The sequence below is a fragment of the Salvelinus fontinalis genome, chromosome 41 (genome assembly GCF_029448725.1).
Source record: "Salvelinus fontinalis isolate EN_2023a chromosome 41, ASM2944872v1, whole genome shotgun sequence".
Lineage (NCBI taxonomy): Eukaryota > Metazoa > Chordata > Actinopteri > Salmoniformes > Salmonidae > Salvelinus > Salvelinus fontinalis.
This window is the reverse complement of record NC_074705.1, coordinates 13,958,728-13,972,335: the sequence shown is the minus strand read 5'-3', so window position 1 is coordinate 13,972,335 and position 13,608 is coordinate 13,958,728. Positions and strand designations below refer to the sequence as shown.

General features: G+C 42.9%; 1 protein-coding gene and 1 long non-coding RNA gene across 3 annotated transcripts in view; one reads left to right on the top strand and one right to left on the bottom strand.

Moving 5' to 3' along the window:
- Positions 1-235: 235 nt before the first annotated feature.
- Positions 236-13,608, top strand: part of LOC129840710 (lymphocyte antigen 75-like) — a 39,803-nt gene continuing 26,430 nt past the window's right edge. The window contains exons 1-13 of one of the 2 annotated variants that reach the window (XM_055908813.1): positions 236-576; positions 3,675-4,100; positions 6,288-6,461; positions 7,344-7,505; positions 7,901-8,020; positions 8,804-8,944; positions 9,251-9,442; positions 11,431-11,585; positions 11,860-11,964; positions 12,173-12,261; positions 12,532-12,701; positions 12,884-13,083; positions 13,316-13,458. In XM_055908813.1, the coding sequence (XP_055764788.1) occupies positions 474-576; positions 3,675-4,100; positions 6,288-6,461; positions 7,344-7,505; positions 7,901-8,020; positions 8,804-8,944; positions 9,251-9,442; positions 11,431-11,585; positions 11,860-11,964; positions 12,173-12,261; positions 12,532-12,701; positions 12,884-13,083; positions 13,316-13,458 (2,180 nt within the window). In that variant the 5' untranslated portion in view covers positions 236-473. The remainder of the gene's footprint in view (positions 577-3,674; positions 4,101-6,287; positions 6,462-7,343; positions 7,506-7,900; positions 8,021-8,803; positions 8,945-9,250; positions 9,443-11,430; positions 11,586-11,859; positions 11,965-12,172; positions 12,262-12,531; positions 12,702-12,883; positions 13,084-13,315; positions 13,459-13,608) is intronic. The other variant, XM_055908812.1, reaches the window with a different exon arrangement.
- Positions 1,951-5,883, bottom strand: LOC129840714 (uncharacterized). The gene is made up of 2 exons (XR_008757254.1): positions 5,512-5,883; positions 1,951-4,135 (listed from the first exon to the last, which is right to left on the bottom strand). It is a non-coding gene; the product is annotated as an uncharacterized LOC129840714 (long non-coding RNA).

Genomic DNA, 13,608 nt, shown 5'->3' with positions numbered 1-13,608 from the left:
AGAATGCAGGCTTCGTGGTTGAGATGATTCACTGCATGATGTTTCACTGCTGTTATCTGCTTGTCTTTGAATTGACAGCGGCTTACGATAGTTGGAGACGCAGCATCAACATACGTTTCTTTATTTATCAGTCTCTTTTGTCGTTGACTCAGCATAATACATATGTACTGTGAATTGTGTATTATATTGAAAAATAACGTCAGTAAAGTTGTCACTTTCAGTTGGCGAACTGGGAGTGGTCTGTGATGCGTAGTCGACTGTTGGCGAATCACAAGCGCGCAATTTTCCTTGGAGCAACACGCAGAAAACCGTTACAGCCTAGGAAGGGGAATAGAGTTTAGTCAACCAGCTGTCAGTCAACAATTGTGAAGTAGACTCGTGCTACTTTGAAACGCAGAATTGGGTGTGCGCAAACTGTAGGCTGGATACTGGAGACGTATGAATCCGAGTAGAGAAGCCGTGGTATTATAACCATGAATAAAATTGCACTTCAAGCAACAGTTTACCTATGTTTTTTCTTATTCTTTTGGGATAGAACTATTTGTTTTGGAAGTTGCGCGTCAACTACATATGCCGGTAAGTAAGGTGCTTTCTATTGTCATCACTAGGCATGCCCGCCCCATTACTGGCTAAATTCGTTGAAAGATTATCGCGTTTCCATAGACTCAACTGCTACTTAGAGAGTCAGTGGTAGCCTATTATTGTTTTGAATGGGGGGCGGGGGGTTAGTCTCAATAATGGCACGTCAAGCCCCTTTGTTCAATTTCAAAAGCAGAAAGTAACGTACGTTTGCTCTATAATCAACTTGTTTTTTTTAAGCCATATGTGGACTTTGGCTTATTTTCGTTTATGGCCCATCAAATTCCTCATCTGCTTTCGAAATGCGTAATGACCATTTTATAAACTATATCCACCAGGATTAAAAGAATGACGTCTTGAAACCCCTCTCGCGTTTAAAATGTGCGGCCCTTTTGAGTCTGTTGGGACAATGTTGCAAAGTCATTGCTGCAAGGTTGCACGCAGTTGAAGTGATCCAAATGTTGCAGAATGTGGTCGTTGTCGGTGTATCTGTAAAAACAGTTTGCATGATCACATCCCCATGATCAAGTACTGTTCTCTCTCTCTCCCTGTTAGTCTCTCTTTAATGAGCGTAGGCCACCTAATTAGACATACACAATGTTGCTGTACCAGTTTATAAATATCTAATCTCATACTCATCATAGGCTGAATATTTTCAACTCAGAGATGCAGTCTGTCATGTTTGAGTTCAACTGCTAACCTATTACACAGTACACGTGATATCATTTATGCTTTTACATTTACGACAGTAACTGTCAGTTGAGTTTCTCTTCCTGGTTTGTCCAGGTAATCAGGTCAATGCATTATGGAGAATTAAACCATTTAATTTGATGTTGTTTACTGTTTAATAGTTCCTTATATGGTCTTATTACACATGCACATTTGCACATTTGATACTGTATCTGATTGTTGAAAATAAAGGCTATTTTCAGCTCATCAAAAGTGTTTCAGAGTGAAACATCATACCCAGTTGTATTTAATTGGCCTCTAATTCAATTCAATTCTTTAGTCCAGATTAGGAAATGATAAAACAGTTCTGTATTGTTGGTAAATCATGGATTTAAGGCTGCCACATGATGGAGGATAAAAGCAATTGGCCTGCTGACTAAGAATATTATCAGCAATCAATGTTGGAGACCATGATAAACACAGGCCCAATAGACCCCTGGCGTTTCTAGATACATGTCTTTTGCTTATCTGACTGTTGTTGATTGCCTTGAAATTTCGTCTTGGTCCCCTAACTCCGTGACAAGCTGAACTATTTAGGCAACGATAACCAGCAGCTAAACTGACATTTAGATGGGACATGGTAGATATCAACCAAACGTTCTAATGAATAGTGATACAAAATATATTGTAAACATAATAAAATATTGTGTTGAATGAACTTATATTGTTGTAGTGATGTACCTATATTTACTAACACTTTATTATGACTATAATATCACTATATTTACTTACAGTTGAAGTCGGACGTTTACATACACTTAGGTTGGAGTCATTAAAACTAGTTTTTCAACCACTCCACAAATTTCTTGATAACAAACTATAGTTTTGGCAAGTTGGTTAGGACATCTACTTTGTGTGTGACACAAGTAATTTTTCCAACAATTGTTTACAGACAGATTATTTCACTTATAATTCACTGTATCACAATTCCAGTGGGTCAGAAGTTTACATACACTAAGTTGACTGTGCCTTTAAACAGCTTGGAAAATTCCAGAAAATTATGTCATGGCTTTATAAGCTTCTGATAGGCTAATTGACATCATTTGAGTCAATTGGAGGTGTACCTGTGGATGTATTTCAAGGCCTACCTTCAAACTCAGTGCCTTTTTGCTTGACATCATGGGAAAATCTAAATAAATCAGCCAAGACCTCAGAAAATTGTAGACCTCCACAAGTCTGGTTTATCCTTGGGAGCAATTTCCAAACGCCTGAATGTACCCAGTTCATCTGTACAAACAATAGTACGCAAGTATAAACACCATGGGACCACACAGCCGTAATACCGCTCAGGAAGGAGATGCGTTCTGTCTCCTTGAGATGAACATACTTTGGTGCGACAAGTGCAAAGCAATCCCAGATCAACAGCAAAGGACCTTGTGAAGATGCTGGAGGAAACAGGTACAGTATTTATATCCACAGTAAAACGAGTCCTATATCGACATAACCTGAAAGGCCGCTCAGCAAGGAAGAAGCCACTGCTCCAAAACAGCCATAAAAAAGCCAGACTACGGTTTGCAACTGCACATGGGGACAAAGATCGTACTTTTTGGAGAAATGTCCTCTGGTCTGATGAAACAAAATAGAACTGTTTGGTCATAATGACCATCATTATGTTTGGAGGAAAAAGGGGGAGGCTTGCAAGCCAAAGAACACCATCCCAACCGTGAAGCACGGGGGTGGCAGCATCATGTTGTGGGGGTGCTTTGCTGCAGGAGGGTCTGGTGCACTTCACAAAATAGATGGCATCATGAGGTAGGAAAATTATGTGGATATATTGAAGCAACATCTCAAGACGTCAGTCAGGAAGTTAAAGCTTGGTCGCAAATGGGTCTTCCAAATGGACAATGACCCCAAGCATACTTCTAAAGTTGTGGCAAAATGGCTTAAGGACAACAAAGTAAAATTATTGGAGTGGCCATCACAAAGCCCTGGCCTCAATCCTATAGAAAGTTTGTGGGCAGAACTGAAAAAGCGTGTGCGAGCAAGGAGGCCTACAAACCTGACTCAGTTACACCAGCTCAGTCAGGAGGAATCGGCCAAAATTCAAGCTTGTGGAAGGCTAACCAAAACGTTTGACCCAAGTTATACAATTTAAAGGCAATGCTACCAAATACTAATTGATTGTATGTAATCTTCTGACCCACTGGTTATGTGATGAAAGAAATAAAAGCTGAAATAAATCATTCTCTCTACTATTATTCTGACATTTCACATTCTTAAAATAAAGTGGTGATCCTAACTGACCTAAGACAGGGAATTTTTACTTAGATGAAATGTCAGGAATTGTGATAAACTGAGATATAATATATTTGGCTAAGGTGTATGTAAACTTCCGACTTCAACTGTGTGTTCATGATCATTTCCAGGTGACGACACCTTCACCATCCAGCATGTGAGCACAGGAAAGTGCCTGGTAGCTATGTCCACGTCTGGGACTGGAGTTTCCGGGATAGCAGGGGCTAAGTCTGGAGGGTCTGGGTTCAGCGTGACCCTGGGGGAGTGTGACGGCTCCAGGGGGTCCCAGTGGAAGTGGGGGTCCGGCCACCGTCTCTTCCACGTGGGCACGTCCCAGTGCTTGGGTCTGGAGGTGAAGACCAAGGCCCTGTCTCTGTTCAGCTGTGGCTCCATGGAGCCCACCATGCTGTTGTGGCGCTGCCTGGATGGGGCCATCTATACGGTGTACCAGATGGGCCTCACGGTGACCGATGGGCTGGTCAGTGCCAAGCGCGACTCCTCAGACGCCTGGAGGAGGGATGAGTCGACCAATAATATCTGCCAGCGGCCGATGCGCAGTGAGTGTGTTCTGTCCTTTGAGCGGCTTATTTTCCTAATGGAATAGAATAGGACATAATAGAATAGAATAAACATAGTTTTGCCCATCTCATGTAGGCCTATCTATTCTTATTTACATGTATAAAACCTCTAGCCACATTTTACAAGAATGCACTGAACTTAGATATACATGACCGTTCAAAAGTTTGGGGACACTAAGAAATGTCCCACTTTACCACCACCATAGCACCCCCAGACCATCACATTGCCTCCACCATGCTTGACAGATGGCGTCAAGCACTCCTCTGGCATCTTTTCATTTTGTCTGCGTCTCACGAATGTTCTTCTTTGTGATCTGAACACCTCAAACTTAGATTCTTCTGTCCATAACACCTTTTTCCAATCTTCCTTTGTCCAGTGTCTGTGTTCTTTTGCCAATCTTAATCTTTTCTTTTTATTAGCCAGTCTGAGAGATGGCTTTTTCTTTGCAACTCTGCCTTTCTCACATGGAATAGCCTTCATTTCTCAGAACAAGAATAGACTGACGAATTTCAGAAATAAGGTCTTTGTTTCTGGCCATTTTGAGCCTGTACTCGAACCCACAAATGCTGATGGTCCAGATACTCAACTAGTCTAAAGAAGGCTAAAATAAGTTTTATTGCTTCTTTAATCAGAAAACAGTTTTCAACTGTGCTAAAATAATTGCAAAAGGGTTTTCTAATGATCGATTAGCCTTTTAAAATGATAAACTTGGATTAGCTAACACAACGTGCCATTGGAACACAGGAGTGATGGTTGTTGATAGTGGGCCTCTGTACACCTATGTAGATATTCCTTAAAAAATCTGCCATTTCCAGCTACAATAGTCATTTACAACATTAACAATGTCTACACTGTATTTCGGATCAATTTGATGTAATTTTAATGGACAAAATATGTTATTTTGTCCATTAAAACAAGGAGATTTCTAAGTGACCCCAAACTTTTGAATGGTAGTGTACCTAGACATTTACATTGATATCTTTATGAACAACATCCTGTTTCACTTGGGAGACAATACATGTAGCGTGATCTGTTGTATGCTAATATCAGGTGCACTGTACAGAGCTCTGCTTGGCAGTCACATGTTTCATTTGTTCCGTTTGGAATTGAAGGGGAATCTTTCCAACCAGAATTACCACAGTTTTCCTTGTAACTGTTGACATGGCTAGTATGACTCAGCAAGGCCTGTATGAACACACTTGCTTTCATTTTCACTTATCTACATCACGTTTGCACAGGGCCGTCCTTTCAACTAAACTTAGGGTATGGCAACGTGACAGGGGCAAAGTGATATTTTTTATCAAGTCGAAGCTCATTTGCTGCATTTCTACACAATTTAAAAAAAAACCTCTAAAATGCAATTTGGAGAACAGCTGAATTGACTCCAACCTTTATCGTCTTGGCTGCTGTAGCTTCATTCGGCTCAGTCGATAGGGGACTTAACGTTCTACAAACACATGTCATACAGCAGTTAACTGCTACACACTAGCTCAGCACCGGGAATAGAAACTCGAGTTTAGTTTCCTGTCAAGTCAAACAGCAATTACCTAGCTATCTTCAGCGAGAAAAGTTGCGTTGTCCACTGCAGCCTTCCCTCCCGCTCCGAGGCGCCCTAAAACATGTTCTCTACTACCGATCAACAGCCTGCCTCAGAGCTGTCCACATGGTTCTAAAGCTAGCCCGCTAATATTGCTAAACTGCATTTGCATTTTAATCCGCATTGGAATGATTTTAGTAGCCTCTTTTAAATTGTTGGTGTTTAACTAGGGTATGGTAGCTGCCATACCCAATTGACGCCCCCTGCGCATCACATTAAATACCCTTGACCCTGTTCCATTTTAAATCCTTTCTATGGCACTTTATGCCACTTGTTTGCCAGTAGCCTTCTGCTAAATGATACAGTTTAACATGATCTAAACTTTGTTTCTCCATTGAAAGCAGCAGCATTTGTATTCAACGAATGTGTTCTGTGTACAGGTCCTACATTAAGGACCTGTACACAGACCCGTCCTACATACTAAATCCAGTTGAGTTGACAGTCAAACTGTGCAAGGTCATATCTTTAGATGTGTCCAGATTGAATACTAACTCCGATATTCCTAATAAACTCATTTGAAATGGGTGCCATGGGATTCATTCTAATCATTTTTCTCCTCGACCCATAGTTGTCCATACCACCAATGGGACGTCGACCGGGGAGCCCTGTGAGTTTCCCTTCCACTACAACGGCAGCTGGTACCACGAGTGCCTCCCCGACGACCAATCATCTGAACTATACTGGTGTTCCACAACCTCTGACTATGACGCTGACAAAAAGATGGGATATTGTCTAAAACATGGCAAGTTTTCTTCTTTTTATTATAGATATAAATTATGATTCTGGAATGAATCTACTACTAGTCTTCTTGTACCGTTTCCCTTCACATATAATGATTACTGGAACTAGTACTAATAGAGTACTTAAAGGAAAACTATCTTTACGTATTTGTTTCATTCGTCAGTTGTAACTTTCTGACAGCAGTCAAATTCAGTTGCCCGATTGCTGACATACAAAACATTTTGGGATTATATCAACAACGGGCTAATGAAACAAATACCAAAAGATAGTTTTTGGATGGGGTTTTCCTTTAAGTAGTCTACTTGTCTTGGTGGAGTTTCCCTTTAAGAGAAGGACGTAGAAAGATCTCTGCATCAAGATTGGGCTCAATTGTATTTCAGTTCCCCTCAGTTGAATTAAGGATGTGGAATTTGTCCATAGGAGTGCAAATAATTTTCCGTAGTTGACTGGAATTAAGATTGACTTGACCCCAACTCTGCTCTGAACCTAGTCTTTGGAGCCAGACGGCTTACTTCCACGATCTTTGAATGCTCCAGTCTAGCTAGGCAAGACTGCTCTGAACCCACAAAGTCCGTCGATCCTTCACTTTGGCATGTTTGGTGTGATATAAGTATGTTTGGACGGATTACATTTTCCAGTGTCTGACGATGTCGACGAGGAACTTAGTTTAGAAATACATCTGTGGAGTTCAGACACTGTTTTTATTTGGCATATATTTAACGATACGTTTTACTGAAGTATGGAACGATGTCTGTTGGATGCTAGTTGAGAAATGCCGTAGCAAAACAAAGTGTTCAGCGGCACTGCTGGATACGCATACAACCCCCGACATACACACACATACTACCACAATGCTGAATCCCCTCTCTGATCTCTCTCACAGAGGAAGGCTGCAAGGCCCTGTTCAATGGCCCTGAGGGGGGGCCCTGTTATGAGTTTGTGTCCCAGGTCGCAGTGACATGGCAGGAAGCGCTGGACTCTTGTCGCAGCCAGGGAGCTGACCTGCTCAGCGTGTCTAGCTCAGAGGACCAAGCCTTCCCCATCTGTAAGACTGCCTTCCACTATAGTGACTGTCTATGGCCGCATTCATACAAAACAAACATCCCAAACCTGCATTACAGGAACAGTAACTTGAATCATGTAGTGCATGACCCACTTGGCACATAGTACTTACTTCGAAGTAATTGTGACTACAATACTTGGAAATACTTGGCCATTACCATCCATCATTATTACACTAATATCATCACAGTTTATAAGACATAGGGAACCTATTTCACTGACTGTTAAGAGGGGGTAAAACATAGCTATTTTTTATTGACTAATTGCCGATATGATATATGCCCACAAGGGCAGTAAAAATGAAGATTCTGTCATCTACGTTGTAGCTAGATGTAGCTTGTCTAATCTGGTCTCGTCTCTGTTCTGTGTGGACTGAAGTGGACGTGGCCCATAACAGCAGGCCAGACAGGATGTGGATCGGCCTACACCAGCTGGACACGTCTCAGGGTTGGCAGTGGTCAGACGGCTCCCCCCTCAACAACGTGCGCTGGGACAATGGTGAGGACGCAACACATACAGACACACAGACACACTGCTTTAGCATGGTACTTTGTACAACTGTGGTACAGCTATGTAATAACCATAGTACAACTACGGTACATATATGGCTATAGCAATGTCACAACTAGGTTACAACTATTTATAGTACAACGATACAGCCATGGCAGAAGTACTGAATAGTACACGCATTGGTTGGTACAGGTATGCCACAGCCATACCACCCTACTGCCTGGCACCCATCTCATTCTCCATCCTGTGTCACAATGCCACCAGGGAAACAAAGAGGCCAGTGTTGTGTTGTGAGCAGGCAGGCAGGGTCATTGTGACTGGACACAGCACTGCACAGGGCCAGGCAGTGTGTGTGCTTGAGGATTGTCGTAAACGAGCTTGAATAACAAGTCAACTTGCCTGAATGGGCCTCTGTATATAACCATTAGCATGTGCCCTAGTCAAATTAGTGCACTGTATATGGGAATAGGCTGCCATTTGGGACTGGACTGCTCTGTCAGAGTGGTGATGACGTCACTGTCCTTACTCAGTGCCCTTTGACCTCTCTGGGTTGCGTTATTGTTCACCCTCAGTACCGAGGAGTTTACTACAAAGCAGGATCAATAAGCAAGCCTGCTAACTTTGATAAACAAACATAAATAACTACTGATTTCCTGGTTCATTAGGAAAGCTTAACTAAGAGGGTGGGTGTGTGTGTGTGTGTGTGTGTGTGTGTGTGTGTGTGTGTGTGTGTGTGTGTGTGTGTGTGTGTGTGTGTGTGTGTGTGTGTAGCAATGCCACACACATCGATCCTAAGGGAGTCAGACTGTGGATTCTTGAATTCGAAAAATTACTACGAGAGTGAGATCTGCGATAAAAAACTTCCCTACATCTGTAAGAAACATGTCAACGTCACCCAGTCGGTAGCAACAGGTAAGAGTCAACCAGTTTATCACATTAACAGGGAAGGTCTTACTCTTTTATCCTCCAACTAGATATACTGTATTTCTGTCCTCTGCCAAAGGGATTTATGTAGTGCTTTTCTAAGGTGCTGAAACACTACATTTTAAGGCCATCCTAGCTTTGCATCTCAACTCATGTATTGTCACACTGTTTTTTGTCTTTGGCGTGCTCTTCCAAGTGCTCAAATGTTTGATTTACCTGTCAGGCCATCCTAGCCTTTTAACTCACACAATATTATTTCTATCTATCTTTTCTTGATCTTGTTTTTCTCTGCAGAGCCTTTGGTGTATAAATCCACCGTATGTGACGAGGGCTGGGCCCCTTGGAACATGTTCTGTTACAAGCTGGTGAAGGATGAACCAACGATGTTTGCTCAGGCCGAGAATTACTGTAAGACCATCGGAGGAGGCCTGGTCAGTCTACACAGCCTGGACAGCATTGAGATGATCAGCACTCAATTCCATGCAGGTAAACTGCATGCTTAGAGAAACCAACCACAGTTGTCGTGTATGGCATTGTATTGCCCTGAGACATGGCTAGAGGCTTCTAGTGCTAGGTATCAGTCATGATTCAAGGTAAGGCATTATAGTGCTTATTATTAGGCATCTAAAGCATTTTACAGTGGAATACTGTCAGATAACATCGGTTCGGTTGTGCTGTGTGGGGAAGACATGCCATTGGTCAGAGATACATAGTTGAAATGCTCTGTTATCTTCTGTGAGAGGCTTTGGCTTTTTTATGCACAGTTGAAGTCGGAAGTTTACATACACCTTAGCCAAATACATTTTTCACAGTTTTTCACAGTTCCTGACATTTTGTCCTAGTAAAAATTCCCTGTCTTAGGGCAGTTAGGATCACCACTTTATTTTAAGAATGTGAAATGTCAGAATAATAGTAGAGATAATTATTTATTTCAGCTTTTATTTCTTTCATCACATTCCCAGTGGTTCAGAAGTTTACATACACTCAATTAGTATTTGGTAGCATTGCCTTTAAATTGTTTAACTTGGGTCAAATGTTTCGTGTAGCCTTCCACAAGCTTCCCACAATAAGTTGGGTGAATTTTGGCCTATTCCTCCTGACAGAGCTGGTGTAACTGAGTCAAGGTTTGTAGGGCTCCTTGCTCGCACATGCTTTTTCAGTTCTGCCCACACATTTTCTATAGGATTGAGGTCAGGACTTTGTGATGGCCACTCCAATACCTTGACTTAGTTGTCCTTAAGCCATTTTGCCACAACTTTGGAAGTATGCTTGGGGTCATTGTCCATTTGGAAGACCCATTTGCGACCAAGCTTTAACTTCTTGACTGATGTCTTGAGATGTTGCTTCAATATATCCACATAATTGTCCTGCCTCATGATGCCATCTATTTTGTGAAGTGCACCAGACCCTCCTGCAGCAAAGCACCCCCACAACATGATGCTGCCACCCCCGTACTTCACGGTTGGGATGGTGTTCTTCGGCTTGCAAGCCTCCCCCTTTTTCCTCCAAACCTAACGATGGTCACTATGGCCAAGCAGTTCTATTTTTGTTTCATCAGACCAGAGGACATTTGTACGATCTTTGTCCCCATGTGCAGTTGCAAACCGTAGTCTGGCTTTTTTATTGTGGTTTTGGAGCAGTGGCTTCTTCCTTGCTGAGCGGCCTTTCAGGTTATGTCGATATAGGACTCGTTATACTGTAGATATAGATACTTTTGTACCTGTTTCCTCCAGCATCTTCACAAGGTCCTTTGCTGTTGTTCTGGGATTGATTTGCACTTTTCGCACCAAAGTTCGTTCATCTCTAGGAGACAGAACACATCTCCTTCCTGAGCCATACGAGGGCTGCGTGGTCCCATGGTGTTTATACTTGCGTGCTATTGTTTGTACAGATGAACGTGGTACCTTCAGGCGTTTGGAAATTGCTCCCAAGGATGAGCCAGACTTGTGGAGGTCTACCATTTTTGTTTCTGAGGTCTTGGCTGATTTCTTTTGATTTTCCCATGATGTCAAGCAAAGAGGCACTGAGTTTGAAGGTAGGCCTTAAAATACATCCACAGGTACACCTCCAATTGACTCAAATTATGTCAATTAGCCTATCAGAAGCTTCTAAAGCCATGACATTATTTTCTGGAATTTTCCAAGCTGTTTAAATGCACAGTCAACTTAGTGTATGTAAACTTCTGACCCAATGGAATTGTGATACAGTGAATTACAAGTTAAATAATCTGTCTGTAAACAATTGTTGGAAAAAAGACTTGTGTCATGCACAAAGTACTCCTAACCGACTTGCCAAAACTATAGTTTGTTAACAATAAATTTGTGGAGTGGTTGAAAAACCTGTTTTAATGACTCCAACCTAAATGTATGTAAACTTCCGACTTCAACTATATGTTCGATCATCAGAATCAATCAATGATCAAGCTGCTGTACAGTAGTTAAAGGGAGTGTTATGTTGTGGTGGCCTCCTGTCAGATGTTGTGTTGGACGTGTGGATCGGTCTGATGGGGACGGGGAACCCAGCCATCCTTAACTGGGCTGATGAGACACCAGTCTCCTTCACCTACTGGGACAGAAATCATCCTATCCAACCCTCAGGAGAGTCTGGCTGCGTCTCCTACTCTGGAGAGGTGTGTGTTTGTGGGTGTGTGTGTGTGTGTGATAATTGGCGAAATGGTTTAGCCTACAACAGATCTTGCTTGGCTACTTATGGATATGTTTTAACAGTATCATGCTTTAACAGGCTAACAATTTGCTAAGCAATAGACAGCAGGTCCTATTGCTCACTTAATAGCATCAACATGACATTGTACTCATAGCAGACCTTAGATGTTGGGCATTTATAGGAAGTCTATGTACGGTATGTCTAGATCCATGCCTTTATCTCCTTTTTCTGTTGTCCAGTCTCATGGCTGGAGGGTTAGGAGCTGTGACCAGAAGCTGCCTTTCATGTGTCAGAAGAAAGGAGAGGTGAATGAGTCTTCTACGACAGGATGTCCTCCTGAAGGGGTAAGCATTGTTCCCCAGCCCCAACCTCCTCTTCCCAGGACACGCTGTACCTTGTCGAGCACCTTTGATTGATTTAATTTGTTTAATTTATTCATTTTGTTTTCGTTTCTGAGGACAAGCAACAAATGGCATCTAGCTCTAGACAAACAGTTCAATTATTATTTATTTAGTTTATTCGTTTGGTTTACATCTCTTCCCCTTTCTGAAGGACTGGAGGAGACATGGGAACTCGTGCTACAAAGTGGACTCTAAAGAAGTGTCGTTCAAGGACAGGTGTGACCTCACCATAAACAACAGGTACAGCCATTCCTTGTTATCTCTTACATTCTTCCTTTTAACTCTTTCTTTTCCAGTCACTGTAAAGTCAACGCTGTGTTTCTGAGAAATTGCCTTGGAAGGGTGCCAAAACCCAACAGCATTCCACATTAACTCTCAACACTCGATATGGTCTCGCTAATTGTCTTGTTCCCTCTTGCACAGGTGTAAGGTCAAAAGTAGTGCACTACATAGGGAATAGGGTGCCATTTGGGACGCAGGCTCAATCGTTCTTCAATGTGTTCTCCACAGGTTCGAGCAGGCCTTCATCAATAGACTCCTTGTGGAAGAGATCAACGTAAAGAGCCAGTATTTCTGGACTGGCCTCCAGGACATAAAGACTACAGGGGAGTACCAGTGGGTCGCTCAGGATGGCTCGGGAACCAATGTCGCATACACCAACTGGGGCTGGTTTGAACCAGGTTAGTCCAGACTGTGAAGTATTCTGTATTTGTGTTTAAGGGTGTAACCCTGTTGGGGTTTCAGTGATGCGAGATGGAGAGAAACGCTTGATGGGTGTGCGTGAGTTACGTGTGTGTCTGTGTGTGTTACATATGTGTGTATGCGAGTTACTTACGTGTGTGTCTGTGTGTGTGTGTTTCAGCCCTAGCAGGGGGTTGTGCAGTGATGTCCACAGCCAAGCCTCTGGGTAAATGGGTGGTGAAGAACTGCACTATGTTTAAAGCTGGCTCCATCTGTAAGAGAGACATCGCCGCTCCACAACCCCTAGTCCCTGAGCCCGACCCTAACCTCCCCTGTCCTGATGGATGGACATCCAGGCCTGGCATTTCCTACTGCTACAAGGTGTGTGTGGGCCTGTGTGTGTCCTTGAAATGAATTGACGCAGATCCAGTTGACTTCACTCAGCAGCATGTGTCCCCTCGCTGCGCCTTAGTGACCTTGTTGGTTTAAGTTACTGTGTCGTTGCACCTTGAGGTCTCATGGCCACCCAATTGCAGTATGTTAGTGTGTTATAACAACATTACCGTAGGGTGTTGGTGTGTTAGTATTAGTCACCATGGCAATGCTGTGCCAGGTGTTCCACGAGGAGAGGCTGAGTCGTAAGCGCTCCTGGGAGGAGGCAGAGAGGTTCTGTGAGGCCCTGGGGGCCCATCTACCCAGCTTCAACCACCCACAGGAGATGGGAGCCCTGAACTATGTTATGAGAGACTCCATCAGGTACACACACACACGCTGCACACACCACTCACGCATATACTCACGCGCACGCACACACAGTGATAACACGCACACACAGTGATAACACGCACACACAGTGATAACACGCACACACAGTGATAACACGCACACACAGTGATAACACACACA